Raw genomic sequence first — 17,339 nt, forward strand, 5'->3', positions numbered from 1 at the left:
GTAAAATGTTGCACAAGCACTACAGTTTTGTCTCAAAGTCCATATATATATATATATATATATATATATATATATATATATATATATATATATATATATATATAAATATATATAAATATTTATTTATTTATTTATTTTTTTTTACTTCATATTTCATATTTGTCTGTGCGTGTGGGCAGGGAAACGGCGGGCAGGGAAACAAAGCCTAGCTCAGGGGCGGGGGAGAGGAAACGGTAGAGGATGGGACGAGGGTGGAGCCTTGCATGATGAGGTTTGGATTTGTGACCAATAATACGACTCCTTTCCCTTGTTCGTAATTACAATGCAGGTCTGTAAATAGAGAGGCGGCGAGGCAGCCTTTTTCATTCTCTCGCAGTTTCCTCGAGAAGCAGCATTATGCCTACTGATCCAGCAAAGACCGCGCCCAAGAAGGGCTCCAAGAAGGCTGTCACGAAGACGGCCGGCAAAGGAGGCAAGAAGCGCAGAAAGTCAAGGAAGGAGAGCTACGCTATCTACGTGTACAAAGTTCTGAAGCAGGTGCACCCTGATACCGGCATCTCTTCGAAGGCTATGGGCATCATGAATTCCTTCGTAAACGACATTTTCGAGCGCATCGCCGGTGAGTCTTCTCGTCTCGCTCACTATAACAAGCGGTCCACCATCACCTCCAGGGAAATCCAGACCGCCGTGCGCCTGTTGCTTCCCGGTGAACTTGCAAAGCATGCCGTGTCCGAGGGCACAAAGGCCGTCACCAAGTACACCAGCTCAAAGTAAAGCGTGTTATCGCCGTCTTTAAGATAAAAACCAACGGCTCTTTTAAGAGCCACCCATTTTTTCATACAAAGAGCGGTCTTCTTTGCGCGGGCAGCAATTCTCGCCGCCCGCTGACTATGACCTTTTGTATAACGAGGGAAGTAATCAAACCTTAGCGTTAGAGCTACAGTAGGACAGCATTATTTGAATTACAGTCATGGCAGCTTTGTATAATTAGCATTAGAGCTATATTTGCAGAACAGCACAACATAATTTAATTTGAAGCTATATTTGCACATCATCTTTTGAATTAGGGCCATAGTTGCACAACCGTGTTTCCCATCAGGGCCCTAGCAGCACAACATGATTTGGATTAGAGCCTTAGTAGCAGAGCATCATTTGACTCAGAGCCATAGTTGGCCAAGATCATTTGGATTAAAGTCATAGTAGCACGACATAATTAGCACTAGAGCTGTAATAGCAGCACAGTGTTCCACATCAGGGCCCTAGCAGCACAACACAATTTGAATTAAAGTCATAGTAGCATAACATTGTTCTGCTACTGTAGCTCTAATGCTACCTATGTTGTGCTACTATGGCTCTGATTCAAATTATGTTGTGCTGCTAGGGCCCTGACGTGAAACACAGTTAGCATTAGAGCTACAGTAGCAGCACAGTGTTTCACATCAGGGCCCTAGCAGCACAACATAATTTTATTACAGCCATAGTTGGCCAACATAATTTGACTTAGTCATAACAGCACTACATAATTAGCTTTAGAGCTATAGTAGCAGCACAGTGTTTTACATCAGGGCCCTAACAGCACACCATAATTTAAATTGGAGCCATAGTAGCAGAGCATCATTTGACTTAGATCCATCGTTCGCCAATATCATTTGGATTAGAGCAATAGTAGCAGCACATAGTTAGAGCTATAGTTGGCCAACATAAATTGCATTATAGTCATAGCAGCACAAGATAACTAGCATTGGAGCTATAGTAGCAGCACAGTGTTTCACATCAGGGCCCTAGCAGCACAACCGAATTTGTATTAAAGTAATAGTAGCACAACATTGTTCTGCTACTATGGCTATAATGCTACCTATGTTGTGCTACTATGGCTCTAATTCGAATCATGTTGTGCTGGTAGGTCCCTGATGTGAATCACAGTTAGCATTAGAGCTATAGTAGCAGTACAGTGTTACATATTAGGGCCCTAGAGGCACAACATATATTAACTTAGAGCCATAGTTCGCCCACATGATTAGTATTGGAGTCATATCGGCGTTACATAATTAGCATTAGAGCTACAGTGGCACATCAGTGTTTTACATCAGGGCCAGGACAGCACAGCATGAATTGAATTTGGGCCACGGTAGCGGAACAGTGTTTCCCACTAGGGCCATAGCAGCACGCCATAATTTGAATTAGAGCCATAGTTGGCTAACATAATTTTAATTAGAGTCACATCAGCACTACATAATTAGCATTAGAGCTACTGTAGCACAACAGTGTTTGACATCAAGGCCCTAGCAGCACAACCTATTTTAAATTGGAACTGCAGTAGCGCAACAGAATTAGCATTAGAGCTATAGTTGAAGAACATTGATCCACATCAGGGCCATAGCAGCACAACATACTTCCATTCAGAGGCATAGTAGCACAACAGAATCTGAATTAGGGCTATAGTAAAACAACATAATTTGAATTTGGGCCATGGCCGCACGACATAATTTATATTACTGCCATAGTAGCACAACATCTTTTAAATTGGAGTCATAGTAAGACTACATAGTTAGCTTTAGAGCTGTAGTAGTACAACAGTGTTTCACATTAATGCCATAGCAGCACAACTTAATTTGAGTTTGGCTTAGTGCAACACAAAGATATTCAGAGTTAGGGTTACCACTTTTCCATTGAGGGTTAGAGCGGCCTGAATGGAACAGGGTTAGGGTTAGCGCTGTTTGAATTAGGGTTAAAGCAGCCTGAGTGACATGGAATTAGGGTTAGGGTTGGCACTGTTCAAATTAGGGTTATTGCAGCCTGACCTGATTGGAATTAGGGTTAGGGTTAGCACTGTTCGAATTAGGGTTAAAGCAGCCTGAGTGACATGGAATTAGGGTTAGGGTTAGAGTTAGCACTGTTTGAATTAGGGTTAGCGCAGCCTGAGTGACATGGAGTTAGGGTTAGGGTTGGCAATGTTCGATTTAGGGTTAGCGCAGCCTGAGTGACATGGAGTTAGGGTTAGGGTAGGCACTTTTCGAATTAGGGTTAGCGCAGCCTGAATGACATGGAATTTGGGTTAGAGTTAGGGTTGGCACTGTTCGAATTAGTGTTAGTGCAGCCTGAATGACATGGAGTTAGGGTTGGGGTTAGCACTGTTCGAATTAGGGTTAGCGCAGCCTGAGTGACATGGAGTTAGGGTTAGGGTTGGCACTGTTCGAATTAGGGTTAGCGCAGCCTGAATGACATGGAGTTAGGGTTGGGGTTAGCACTGTTTGAATTAGGGTTAGCGCAGCCTGAGTGACATGGAGTTAGGGTTGGGGTTAGCACTGTTTGAATTAGGGTTAGCGCAGCCTGAGTGACATGGAGTTAGGGTTGGGGTTAGCACTGTTTGAATTAGGGTTAGCGCAGCCTGAGTGACATGGAGTTAGGGTTAGCACTGTTTGAATTAGGGTTAGCGCAGCCTGAGTGACATGGAGTTAGGGTTAGGGTTGGCACTTTTCGAATTAGGGTTAGCGCAGCCTGAATGACATGGAGTTAGGGTTAGGGTTAGCACTGTTCGAATTAGGGTTAGCGCAGCCTGAATGACATGGAGTTAGGGTTAGGGTTGGCACTGTTCGAATTAGGGTTTGCGCAGCCTGAGTGACATAGAGTTAGGGTTAGGGTTGGCACTGTTCGAATTAGGGTTAGCGCAGCCTGACCTGAGTGGAATTAGGGTTAAGCGGCCACGAGGCACACCTGTCGGCCTGGGACTACTAGAGCACGGGACCGTGCACGAGGAGCGCCAGGCCGAGTGGCAAAGACCAGACGATGACAAAGACATAGGGAGTCCGGCTGCGGGAGGCACACGGGGAGCTCGCACACCTGCTCCATACACTAACACATGTGCTTCACACAGCCCACAAGAGCCAGCGTTCCCAATACTTCGCACAGCATTCACACACTGCCAATGCATTAGACACATTGACAAGGCTCGCCGTTCACGTGAAACACACGCTGTTCCACCGACATGGCTGTTACTCACCCCTTTTTACACTGCACTCTGCACCAAATGCGCCGAGCGCCGGCTCGAGCGCCAGGCGCGCGGTGCACTTCCGTGCAAAACGCGAGCGACCACTGCTCTCTATTCGGCCATGACGGGCCTCGGGGAACACTTGCAAGCCCGTACGCGCGAAATGTGTGCATAATAGCGCGGGATCTTGTCTTCGGCGTCTTATTTACGACGAGAAACGCTGCGAGAAAACACACTCGCGAGCGTGTCGCGGAGGCACACTCATTCGGCGGCGGCCTGGTTGAGTCTACAACGTTCTCATGCTCGGTTTTAAGACCGGCCTACCAGCAGAGGGGCGGGAGGTTTCTGTGTGTTACACAGCGTATACAGAGTCTGACTCGCACTGAGATACTAGAGATACTAGAGAGATGGCAGAAGTTGCTCCCGCGCCCGCTGCCGCGCCGGCTAAAGCGCCGAAAAAGAAAGCAGCGTCGAGGGCCAAGAAAGCCGGCCCCAGCGTCGGCGAGCTCATCGTCAAAGCGGTTTCCTCGTCCAAGGAGAGGAGCGGTGTGTCGCTCGCCGCCCTGAAGAAAGCCTTGGCCGCCGGCGGATACGACGTGGAGAAGAACAACTCCCGCGTCAAGCTCGCTGTCAAGGGTCTCGTGCTGAAGGGAACTCTTCTACAGACCAAAGGGACCGGCGCGTCTGGCTCTTTCAAGCTAAACAAGAAGCAGACCGAAGCCAAGAAGACCGCAACTAAGGCGAAGAAGCCCGTCGCTGTTAAGGCGAAGAAACCCGCCGCGGCGAAGAAGCCCAAGAAGGTGGCGGCCAAGAAACCTGTTGCCGCCGCCAAGAAGTCCCCGAAGAAGGCAAAGAAGCCCGCAGCGGCTGCTAAAAAAGCCACCAAGAGCCCGAAGAAAGCGAAAAAGCCGGCGACTCCTAAAAAAGCAGCCAAGAGCCCCAAGAAAGCAAAGACCGTGAAGCCCAAAGCGGCGAAGCCCAAGGCTGCAAAGGCGAAAAAGACAGCGCCCAAGAAGAAGTAAACATGTTTGTTTGCTTGTTTATTTCATGTCTACCTTAACTAAACGGCTCTTTTAAGAGCCACCTATATTTTCCCCCAAAGAGCAACATTTTGGATCCTCCCCTTATGAAAGTGAAAGCGAATACAAGATAGGGATTTATGACATATGAATACGCAAACTATGTAGTAGGTATAGAGATGCTTATGATTACATGATATATGATATCGTTGTACACATTTCACATGAATGTTGTTTCCTGATACCTGTGTCTCCCATGAGCGCTCAATCCTCAATCTCACACACACACACACACACACACACACACACACACACACACACACACACACACACACACACACACACACACACAGAGACTATTGGGGAGGGGAGGTGTGTCTGTGTGTGTGTGTGTGTGTGTGTGTGGGGGGGGTCTAGGCTAAGGCTGAATGAGTTTCACCATTTGTGCATTTGTGATTGGATGTTGATCACATGGCGTTCTAAGCCAATAAGAGAGTGGCTGTGTTGCCTATATCACTAAGTTTTCAGCGCGAAGCGTTCACTATTATCGACTTGTTCCTTGAACGAATCTGATCTACAGCAAAATGAGTGGAAGAGGCAAAACCGGTGGCAAAGCCAGGGCCAAGGCCAAGACTCGCTCATCCAGGGCAGGACTTCAGTTTCCTGTAGGCCGTGTGCACAGGCTTCTGCGTAAAGGCAACTACGCTGAGCGCGTCGGTGCCGGCGCTCCCGTTTACCTTGCGGCTGTGCTGGAGTATCTGACCGCTGAGATTCTGGAGTTGGCTGGTAACGCTGCCCGTGATAACAAGAAGACTCGTATCATTCCCCGACACTTGCAACTCGCCGTGCGTAACGATGAGGAGCTGAACAAACTGCTCGGCAGAGTGACCATCGCTCAGGGTGGTGTGCTGCCTAATATTCAGGCTGTACTTCTGCCTAAGAAGACTGAGAAGGCTGTCAAGACCAAGTAAAGTCGTCCAATGCTGTGTTTATCAGTACCCAAAGGCTCTTTTAAGAGCCACCCACTTTGACTCAAAAAGTGCAAGTTTGTTACTTTGTGTATGCTTTGTGTATATAATTGTATTCATTCTAGAACGTTGCACCCAAGAGAATCACATTTAATAGGGCCCATTGGAATAGTCTAATAATCATGCCACTCTCATTAGTGACTTAATATAAATATATTAAATAGCATAAATATAACAGGGAAGTATGCTGGTTAAACAAGGTCTGAAAAGTGAAACTAAATTGTGACGGCCTTTTTTGTGTAACTATAGTACAGAGGAAAACAGTGCTGTGCAAGAGAGCCGAGGGAGGGAGGGAGGGAGGGAGGATGGGGTGGGGTGTTCAAACTGTGGCGCTGACTAGGTCTAAGCCAATAATCGTCGAGTGACGTATAGCGATCGATCCAATGCAAGACGAGAGGTTTCGAGACGCCCAATGAACGCGAGGCGTCGTTCAGGCTTAAAAAGCCAGCGTTTGCTAGCGCTTATTATTCTGTTTTTCGTCCGCGAAGTGCAGAGCTCAACGCTATGGCAAGAACTAAGCAGACTGCCCGTAAATCCACTGGTGGCAAGGCGCCCAGGAAGCAGCTCGCCACCAAGGCTGCTCGCAAGAGCGCTCCGGCTACAGGCGGCGTGAAGAAGCCTCACCGTTACAGGCCCGGCACAGTGGCTTTGAGAGAGATCCGTCGCTATCAGAAGTCTACTGAGCTGCTCATCCGCAAGCTGCCCTTCCAGCGCCTGGTGAGAGAAATTGCTCAAGACTTCAAGACTGACTTGCGTTTCCAGAGCTCCGCTGTAATGGCTTTGCAGGAGGCGAGCGAGGCATACTTGGTCGGCCTGTTCGAGGACACCAACCTGTGCGCCATCCACGCCAAGAGAGTGACCATCATGCCCAAGGACATTCAGCTGGCCCGCCGTATTTTGCGGAGAGCGCGCTTAAACAATGACTCTGTCCAGTATACACAAAGGCTCTTTTAAGAGCCACCTCACTGTCTCAGTAAAACGAGCAAGTCTATACCGTGTTTTTTTTTTTAAACAAATGATGATTATATAGTCTAGTTTAGAAGAATGGAGCGCTTCAGTAAACCTCTGATTTTATGGCTCTGTCGCTGAGCATTTTGTGTATTTTATTATAGATTATTTTAATACTTGGCTACAGTAGTAGTAGTAATAATTAATAATAGTAGTAATAATAATAAATGCAAAAAGAAGGTCGCTTGCTGTTCTGCACGGAGCGTGACTGCCATCTTGGGGCCAAAGTGTCACTTCCCATTCTCGTGTTCTTGTTTGTATTCTAAGGGAGACAAATAAAAATAAATTGCAATCATAGTATTAATTCTCTCACATATAACTTTAGTATGCTGACTACGATTCTGACCATTTAAACATGGTTTTTATGCGTTAGGAACAATTTGACATAACATGAATCTAAAGCACTATATGTATGTTCTCTTTCGTTGTTGTGTATATATCGTGCATATACGTCCAAACCTGACCACACACACACACACACACACACACACATATATGTGTATATGTATTTGTGTGGGACAAAGTGCAATAGCAAGAGCAACACAATGAAATGAATGAATAGTGGCCCTCTCCAAGTACTCATGGACACTAGTGTAATTTTATATTATATTTTAGATTAGATCTATTGTTGACTTTATTATCATTGTGCAAGATACATGTACAGAGCTAAAAGAATGCATTTAGCATCTGCTCAGAGGTTCGTTAGATAGATAGAAATATATATCTGTATATACATGAATGTGGCAGGATGTACAGTAAGGTATATACAGATACACATAAATATAATAGTAGTGCAGATGGAAGTGAGGCACAATATGTGTAGAGAATGCGTGTATATGAGTATAAAAAAAACAATATGTAACATTTACATATACAGTGCTTATACAGTGATCTAACGGTGTAGTGTAGAGTTCAGTGTGGTGATAGTGGATGGAAATAAAGCTGTCCCTGATCCTGCTGGTTCTGATGCGTATGTTTCTGTATCTCGATCTTGATGGATGGAGGTTAAACAGTTTGTGACTGGGATGTGAAGGGTCCTTGATGATCTTGTGAGCTCTGCACAGACAACTGCTGCGCCCTTTTCAGACAGTGTTTCTTGTGAATGTTCTCCAAGATAAGGGGGGCGGAGTGCCAATGATTAATTGGGAGATTTTCATTTTCCATTTTATTTTATAGGGCCTGGAGCAGTGCAGTTGCTGTACCACACAGAAATGGTACAGGTGTAGAAGTTCTCCAGTATCCTGTAGCACAGACAGGACTTTTAAAGTGTCCTCAGCAATCACAGGCGTTGTTGAGACAAGTCAAGAGGTCAGGTCAAGAAGCTTTTATTGTCATTTCAACCATACATAGCTGACGCAGTACACAGTGAAATGAGACAATGGACCCTTCACATCCCAGCCCTGATGCTACATTAAACAACAATTCCAGAAACAGAACACACAGGGCTGGTAAGTGTCCTTGCCACATAAAGTGCATGAGTGCAACCTGGTGCAAACAGTGCAAAGACAACACAAGACAGTGCAAGACAACACAAGTAAGTGCAGGACAATCCATAAAACACATAATAGCTCCGCCAGTGAACCTGTTGTGACAAGACAAATTGAACAAAATTGAAGAGTAGCAAAAATGTAAACAAAAAGAAGAAAGTGTTCTGCAAAGGAGCAATATAGCAGCAGTTCAGAAAGGATGTGCAAGAAACGCATTTAAAAAGTTTCTGGTATTGAAGTGATGTAATATGAGTGGTACTGAAGTCATGGGTGTGCGAAGTAGAAAGAAGAGTTCAGTGACCAGGTGAGATCCTCGAAGATAAGGACTTGAAGTGACTTGAGGCTGAATTCACACTCCACAACATCTCTGTTGGTGTGAATTACTAGGTGCTGGATCTCCTCCCTGAAAGCCGTCTCATCTTTACCTCTGATCAGGCCTACCATTCGTGGTGTCATCAGCAAACTTGATGATGCTTTCTAAGGCCTAGGCAGGTAAGCACTCATTAGTGGAAAAGTGAATATAAGTAAGGGTACAATACGCATCCCTGAGTGTGGGACTGGAGGAGGTGAAGGTGTTCAAGCAAGTCCAGGGTCCAGTTACAGAGATGTGTGCTGATGCCAAGCTGTTGACACGGCTAACTGTAGTATAAGCTCAGCTAAATTCAACAAACAACCTGCTGAAATGAGAGAGAGAGAGAGAGAGAGAGAGAGAGAGAGAGAGAGAGAGAGAGAGAGAGAGAGAGAGAGTGGGAGACATATGTTAATCTAATGTGACATTATTGACTCTCTTACTCTGTTTCTCTCTTCAAATTGTAACACAGTCCAAATATACCGACAGTTTCCAGCATATTGTGCAACATTGGACAAAAGAAGAGATTTGGGAAGAGCAAGAAATAAAAACAAACAAACAAACACACGCACGCACACAAATATTCAAATGATCTAGGAACTTGTGACTGTCAAAATAGTTATGGGCACTAGTGCAATTTGATATATATGACGTGTTCTACTGGCCTTTTAGATAAACACGAAGCGAGACAAAAAGGGACTCACAGTTCACTTTAGGAAGAAACCCTGTATACCCTTAAACACTAGTATGAAATGTTTTTGGTCAAATTTTTTTTAAGGTTTAATTTGTGAATGTTGTTTGTTTGTTTGTTTGTATGTGTGTTTGTTTGTATGTTTTTTCTAATTTCATCTCAAACTTTTAATGCGAAACCTTGAAGTAAATGCCTGTTCCATACACAATAATCACACAAAATGATGTGAGCATCAATTTCTTTAATGTACATTTTTCTGCAACATGTAAACATTGCCACACGATGGCAGTCAAGCTCTACAACGTCCACTGACCTCTGCCTTTATTAGGAATATTCCTGTATACCCTTAAACACTAGTATAAAGTGTTTTTGGTCTTTTTTAAAATTTTAAAATTTTATTTTATTTTTTTGTTTTGTTTTGTGTGTGGATGTTGTTTGTTTCTTTGTTTGTTTGTATACTGTATACCCTTAAACACTAGTATGTTCTGCATCGATCTTGACTGCTATTGTGTGACCAAATCTAGAAATCCTAAACACTAGTTTGAAGTGTTTTTGGTCTATTTCTTTAAGGCTGTATTCGTTGTATGTTGTTTGTTTGTTTGTTTGTTTGTTCTGATTTCATCTCAAACTATTAATGCGAAACCCTAGAGTAAATGCCTGTTCCATACACAATAATCACACAAAATGATGTGAGCATAAATTCATTTAATCTACATTTTTCTCCCACATGTAAACATTGCCACACGATGGGAGTCAAGCTCTACAACGTCGAACGACCTCTGCCTTTATTAGGAATATCCCTGTATACTCTTAAACACTAGTATGAAGTGTTTTTGGTCTTTTTTTTTTTTTTTTTTTTTTTTTTTAATTATATTTTTATTTTTATTATTATTTTTTTTTGTTTGTTTTGTTTGTGTATGTTGTTTGTTTCTTTGTTTGTTTGTTTGTTTGTTTGTTTGTATACTTTATATCCTTAAACAATAGTATGAAGTGTTTATGGTCTAATCTTTTTTTTTTAAGTGTTATTCATGTATGTTGTTTGTTTGTTTGTTCTGATCTCATCTCAGACCTAATTCTTCTACTACATCTACTACTACTACTACTACTACTACTACTACTACTACTACTACTACTACTCCTACAATTACTACTACTACTACTACTAACAACCATGATCCTAATAATTATTCTTAGTAATTGCGAGCAATTCCTTTAATCTACATTTTTCTGCCACATGTAAACGTTGCCACACGATGGGAGTCAAGCTCTACAACGTCCACCGACCTCTGCCTTTATTAGGAATATCCCTGTATACTCTTAAACACTAGTATGAAGTGGTTTAGGTATTTTATTTATTTATTTATTTTTTATTATTATATTGTATTAATTTATTTATTTATTTTAAGTTTTGTTTGTGTATGTTGTTTGTTTCTTTGTTTCTTTGTACACTGTATATCCTTAAACAATAGTATGAAGTGTTTATGGTCTAATTTTTTTTTTTTTTTTTAAGTGTTATTCGTGTATGTTGTTTGTTTGTTTGTTCTGATCTCATCTCAGACCTAATTCTTCTACTACATCTACTACTACTACTACTACTACTACTACTACTACTACTACTACTACTACTACTACCAACCATGATCCTAATAATTATTCTTAGTAAGTTGAGGAATGAGTTAAGAATAGGGTTTGATGAATACCATAAATAATAATAATAATGATGGGTCAAGGCAGCATGGTGTATAGTTCTGCATCGATCTTGACTGCTATTGTGTGACCAAATCTAGAAATCTTAAACACTAGTATGAAGTGTTTTTGGTCTATTTCTTTAAGGCTGTATTCGTTGTATGTTGTTTGTTTGTTTGTTTGTTTGTTTGTTTATTCTGATCTCATCTCAAACTATTAATGCTAAACCCTAGAGTAAATGCCTGTTCCATACACAGTAATCACACAAAATGATGTGAGCATCAATTCCTTTAATCTACATTTTTCTGCCACATGTAAACATTGCCACACGATGGCAGTCAAGCTCTACAACGTCCACCGACCTCTGCCTTTATTAGGAATATCCCTGTATACTCTTAAACACTAGCATGAAGTGTTTCTGGTCTTTTTTTTTTTTTTTTTTTAAGTTTTGTTTGTGTATGTTGTTTGTTTCTTTGTTTGTTTGTATACTGTATACCCTTAAACACTGGTATGAAGTGTTTATGGTCTAATTAATTTTTTTTAAGTGTTATTCGTGTATGTTGTTTGTTTGTTTGTTCTGATCTCATCTCAGACCTAATTCTTCTACTACATCTACTACTGCTACTACTACTACTACTACTACTACTACTACTACTACTACTACTACCAACTATGATCCTAATAATTATTCTTAGTTTGTTGAGGAATGAGTTAAGAATAGGGTTTGATGAATACCATAAATAATAATAATGATTGCTTAAGGCAGCATGGTGTGTAGTTCTGCATCGGTCTTGACTGCTATTGTGTGACCAAATCTAGAAAGTGCACATTCCTCTCTACCTTTTGTTGATTACCGAAGTCAAGTCAAGTCAAAGGAATTGTTCACTTTATCAATGATGCCTGTCTACACTACATGGTGCATTATTAGGAAATATAAACAGAGATATATAGCATACACTGCATTTCCTATTCAGGTGAGCACTCAGTGAGCATACACACTCTTTGTGACAGTGGAGCAGTTACCAAGAAAAATGTGTCATGATGCGCTAAGTTCTAGAATAATAGTTTGATTGACAGTCTGTACAAGTCAGCGTGACACTGTCCAAATACATAGAGACCTTACTGCATATTTTGCAGCATAGGTAAAAGATGCACAAACTCCCAGACAAAGTGTGTCGCCCTTTCCATATACTTCTGGACACTAGTGCAGATTGAGCACTGGGTTTGCTCAGCTTGTCAGCTCCTGCTGTGGTGGAATGATGTTCACGAATGATTTGTGAGTTCCTGTTCCTGCACTCATATTTGCATCTGCATTTATGTTTTCTCAATAAAGGAACATTTCTCCCTTTTTTAAGGTGCCATCAAAATATTTGTGCTGTAGAAGTGACTGTGTATCTGAAGCATCATCTGTCTCTGAAACTTCGTCCTATTGAATTGGATAAATAATATACATATATTTACTCAATGTTCTACAGTCCATGTAGGTACACACAATCACTCACTCATTCTGATGCTTGATTCAAATATTACCATAATCTCCGGACCTATGTGAGAGATAACTGACTACTACTACTACTTTTACTACTTCTACTACTAAAACGACTACTACTATTGCTACTACTGCTAATGCAAATAGTACCACATTAATAGAAATGAGAATAATGCTTGTTAATATTAATAATAATCATGGGCCATTCCTACAATAGTCATGCTATATTTCTTGTGTGTTGAAAAGTATAGTACAAGATTAACGCTACTACTACTACTACTACTACTGGTAGTGGTGGCAGCAGGGCAGTGGTAGTCCAGTGGTTAAGGCTCTGGGTTACTGATCACAAGGTCAGCGGTTCAAGCCCCAGCACTGCCAAGCTACCACTGTTGAGCCCTTGAGCAAGGCATTTAGCCCTATCAGCTCCAGGGGTGCTGTACCATGGCTGACCCTGAGCTCTGACCCCAGATGAGTTGGGATATGTGAAAACCTTTTAATTGCACATGTACAGTAGCTCAATATTTTGTCCCCCATCAGGTTTACACCTTTCTGGACAGTAGTGGCACAGTGTGTAAGTAACTGAAAGCATAGTATGTGCAATATTTTGCATTCCTCATGATGATATAAGCCTACTTAATGCAACAAGAACTGCAATTTGATTTATACTTCTACTGGAATAAAAATTGCAACTGAGTCAAAACAGTTCTAATTATAATTCTCAATTCAAATATTTGTGTATTGAACTGCATTGAGTGTACCATGCTGTGAGCAAAAACCAAATTAAATCAATTCCACTACATGACTATTACTATTTATATATTACTATGTTTGTGTGGACAAAAAGCCTGAGGAAGTACAAGACTCTAGCATGTTAACGGCTGTGGCGTTTCGCTTTGAAGACATTCTTTTGTGTGATCGTTGGTTTTAGGTCCGCCCCCCTCGCCTGTTCTCAAGTAGGTCCTGTTAAGAGAGAATAAATAGGCGGGCATTGCGTGGGGCTTCTTTATTGAGCAGCTTGACTTTGTGAGAGCAGCACCATGTCTGGAAGAGGAAAGGGTGGCAAGGGACTCGGCAAAGGAGGCGCTAAGCGCCACCGTAAGGTTCTGCGCGATAACATCCAGGGTATCACTAAGCCGGCTATCCGCCGTCTGGCTCGCCGTGGTGGTGTTAAACGTATATCTGGTCTGATCTACGAGGAGACTCGTGGTGTACTGAAGGTGTTCTTGGAGAACGTCATCCGCGATGCAGTCACATACACCGAGCATGCGAAGAGAAAGACCGTCACCGCTATGGATGTGGTGTATGCCCTGAAACGCCAGGGACGCACTCTTTACGGCTTCGGCGGTTAAACGCTTACCTACCAAATAACGTCAACACAACGGCTCTTTTAAGAGCCACCCAAATATTACAAAATGAGCTATTGTTTCTTTTACTGTGTGTGTGTGTGTGTGGCGAAGAAGGGGAGGAAAGAACTATTTTCTCAAGTTTATGTGACTAATGGAATTTGGAATAATTATAGATATATTCTAATAAGGTAAAATGTTGCACAAGCACTACAGTTTTGTCTCAAAGTCTATATATATATATATTTATTTTTTATTTTTTTTACTTCATATTTCATATTTGTCTGTGCGTGTGGGCAGGGAAACAAAGCCTAGCTTAGGGGCGGGGGAGAGGGAACGGGAGAGGATGGGACGAGGGCGGAGCCTTGCATGATGAGGTTTGGATTTGTGACCAATAATACGACTCCTTTCCCTTGTTCGTAATTACAATGCAGGTCTGTAAATAGAGAGGCGGCGAGGCAGCCTTTTTCATTCTCTCGCAGTTTCCTCGAGAAGCAGCATTATGCCTACTGATCCAGCAAAGACCGCGCCCAAGAAGGGCTCCAAGAAGGCTGTCACGAAGACGGCCGGCAAAGGAGGCAAGAAGCGCAGAAAGTCAAGGAAGGAGAGCTACGCTATCTACGTGTACAAAGTTCTGAAGCAGGTGCACCCTGATACCGGCATCTCTTCGAAGGCTATGGGCATCATGAATTCCTTCGTAAACGACATTTTCGAGCGCATCGCCGGTGAGTCTTCTCGTCTCGCTCACTATAACAAACGGTCCACCATCACCTTCAGGGAAATCCAGACCGCCGTGCGCCTGTTGCTTCCCGGTGAACTTGCAAAGCATGCCATGTCCGAGGGCACAAAGGCCGTCACCAAGTACACCAGCTCAAAGTAAAGCGTGTTATCGCCGTCTTTAAGATAAAAACCAACGGCTCTTTTAAGAGCCACCCATTTTTTCATACAAAGAGCGGTCTTCTTTGCGGGGGCAGCAATTCTCGCCGCCCGCTGACTACGACCTTTTGTATAACGAGGGAAGTAATCAAACCTTAGCGTTAGAGCTACAGTAGGACAGCATTATTTGAATTACAGTCATGGCAGCTTTGTATAATTAGCATTAGAGCTATATTTGCAGAACAGCACAACATAATTTAATTTTAAGCTATATTTGCACATCATCTTTTGAATTAGGGCCATAGTTGCACAACCGTGTTTCCCATCAGGGCCCTAGCAGCACAACATGATTTGGATTAGAGCCTTAGTAGCAGAGCATCATTTGACTCAGAGCCATAGTTGGCCAAGATCATTTGGATTAGAGTCATAGAGGCACAACATAATTAGCATTAGAGCTATAGTAGCAGTACAGTGTTTTACATCAGGGCCCTAGAGTCACAACATATATTAACTTAGAGCCATAGTTGGCACACGTGATTTGTATTGTCATATCGGCATTACATAATTACCATTAGGGCTATAGTAGCAGCACAGTGTTTTACATCAGGGCCTTAGTGGCAAAACATATTTTAAATTAGAGCCATAGTAGCACAGCATTATTTGAATTGGAGTCATAGTAGCACACCATTGTTCTGCTAACTGTTGTGCTACTATGACTCCATTTCAAATAATGTTGTGCTACTAGGGCCCTGATGGGATACACTGTTCTGCTCCTATAGCTCTAATGCTAACGGTGTTTCACATCAGGGCTATATAGCAGTGCAACATAATCTGAATTATATTCATAACAGCACTGTGTAATTAGCATTAGAGCTATAGTTGCAGAACAGTGTTTCACACCAGGGCCATAGCAGCACAACATTATTTAAATTATAGCCATATTTGCACAACATTGTTCTGTACTATAGCTCTAATGCTAACTATGACTCTAACTCAAGTTATGTTGTGCTGCTAGGGCCCTGATGTGAAAGACAGTTAGAGCTATAGTAGCAGTATAGTATAGTGTTTCACACCAGGGCCCTAGAGGCACAACATATTTCAAATTAGATCCATGGTAGCACAACGTAATTTGAATTAGTCATAGTTGGCCAACATAATTTGAATTATAGTTATAGCAGCACTACATAATTAGCATTAGAGCTATAGTAGCAGTACAGTGTTTCACATCAGGGCCCTAGCAGCACAACATAATTTGTATTAGAGTCATAGTAGCACAACATTGTTCTGCTACTATAGATCTAATGCTAACTATGTTGTGCTACTATGGCTCTGATTCAAATTACCGTATTTTTTTCACTATAGGGTGCACTTAAAAGCCTTTAATTTTCTCAAAAAACGACAGTGCGCCTTATAATCCGAAGCGCCGTATATATGGATTAATTCTGGTTTTGCTTACTAACCTCTAAGCGATTTTGTGTGGTACAAGGCGCTCACGGCGCTAAGTCAAAATGTTTTAGTACGACTTTGGTAAACTACAAAGCCGCACCGCTTGCAGCATTACGGCTACCGTAGCCAGGAGCGTCGCGGAGTAATACATACTGTGCTTCACCATAATATTACAGTGTGTTTATAAGGATCCCAAAATGGCACCTGTCAAAAGACACGCCTACGACGCGGACTTCAAACTCAAGGCTATCAGTCACGCAGTAGAACATGGGAATAGAGCAGCTGCGAGAGAATTCAACATTAATGAATCAATGGTACGGAAGTGGAGGAAGCAAGAAGATGACCTGCGCCAAGTAAAGAAGACCACACAGAGTTTCCGCGGGAACAAAGCGAGATGGCCACAGTTAGAGGACAAAATAGAACAGTGGGTTATTGAACAGAGAGCAGCAGGTAGAAGCGTCTCCACAGTCTTTATTCGACTGAAGGCAACAGCGTTAGCACAGGACATGAATATCAATGACTTTCGAGGCGGTCCTTCTTGGTGCTTTCGTTTTATGAAAAGACGTAATCTCTCTATCCGCACACGAACTACCGTCTCGCAGCAACTGCCAAAAGATTACGAAGAAAAGTGGGTCATTTTCCGCGCATACTGCAAAAACAAGATCGCTGAAAAGAAGATCCAGCCAGAGCACATCACCAACATGGACGAGGTTCCCCTCACCTTTGATATCCCCGTGAACCGCACTGTGGAGAAAACAGGGACCAGAACGGTGTCTATACGCACCACAGGGAACGAGAAGTCATCCTTCACTGTAGTTCTCAGTTGCCAGGCTGATGGCCAGAAACTTCCACCCATGGTCATTTTCAAGAGAAAGACTTTGCCAAAAGAAACGTTTCCAGCCGGCGTCATCATCAAAGCTAACCCAAAG

The 17,339-nt window shown here is 42.6% G+C and overlaps 1 protein-coding gene and 4 pseudogenes across 5 annotated transcripts; all 5 read left to right on the forward strand.

The window, feature by feature from the left end:
• Positions 1–388: 388 nt before the first annotated feature.
• On the forward strand, positions 389–803 carry LOC310735398 (histone H2B pseudogene; annotated as a pseudogene). The gene has a single exon. The product of its transcript is annotated as a histone H2B pseudogene (transcript).
• A 3,571-nt stretch (positions 804–4,374) lies between these two features.
• On the forward strand, positions 4,375–5,094 carry LOC310735241 (histone H1 pseudogene; annotated as a pseudogene). Its single transcript has one exon. The product of its transcript is annotated as a histone H1 pseudogene (transcript).
• Positions 5,095–5,580: 486 nt separating this feature from the next.
• LOC310736207 (histone H2A pseudogene) lies at positions 5,581–5,991 on the forward strand (annotated as a pseudogene). Its single transcript has one exon. The product of its transcript is annotated as a histone H2A pseudogene (transcript).
• Positions 5,992–6,509: 518 nt separating this feature from the next.
• On the forward strand, positions 6,510–9,011 carry LOC310736166 (histone H3.2 pseudogene; annotated as a pseudogene). The gene is made up of 2 exons: positions 6,510–6,967; positions 8,918–9,011. The product of its transcript is annotated as a histone H3.2 pseudogene (transcript).
• Positions 9,012–13,764: 4,753 nt separating this feature from the next.
• LOC310735217 (histone H4) lies at positions 13,765–14,114 on the forward strand. Its single transcript, XM_083557822.1, has one exon. It carries the CDS (start codon positions 13,783–13,785, stop codon positions 14,092–14,094), a length of 312 nt encoding a protein of 103 aa, XP_083413948.1. The 5' UTR covers positions 13,765–13,782; the 3' UTR covers positions 14,095–14,114.
• Positions 14,115–17,339: the final 3,225 nt, after the last annotated feature.

This window comes from Silurus aristotelis, assembly GCF_946808225.1.
Source record: "Silurus aristotelis genome assembly, chromosome: 13".
Classification (NCBI taxonomy): Eukaryota; Metazoa; Chordata; class Actinopteri; order Siluriformes; family Siluridae; genus Silurus; species Silurus aristotelis.

Coding starts and splice junctions, on each gene's coding strand:
- LOC310735217 (XM_083557822.1), top strand. CDS start 13,783: ATGTCTGGAAGAGGAAAGGGTGGCAAGGGACTCGGCAAAGGAGGCGCT.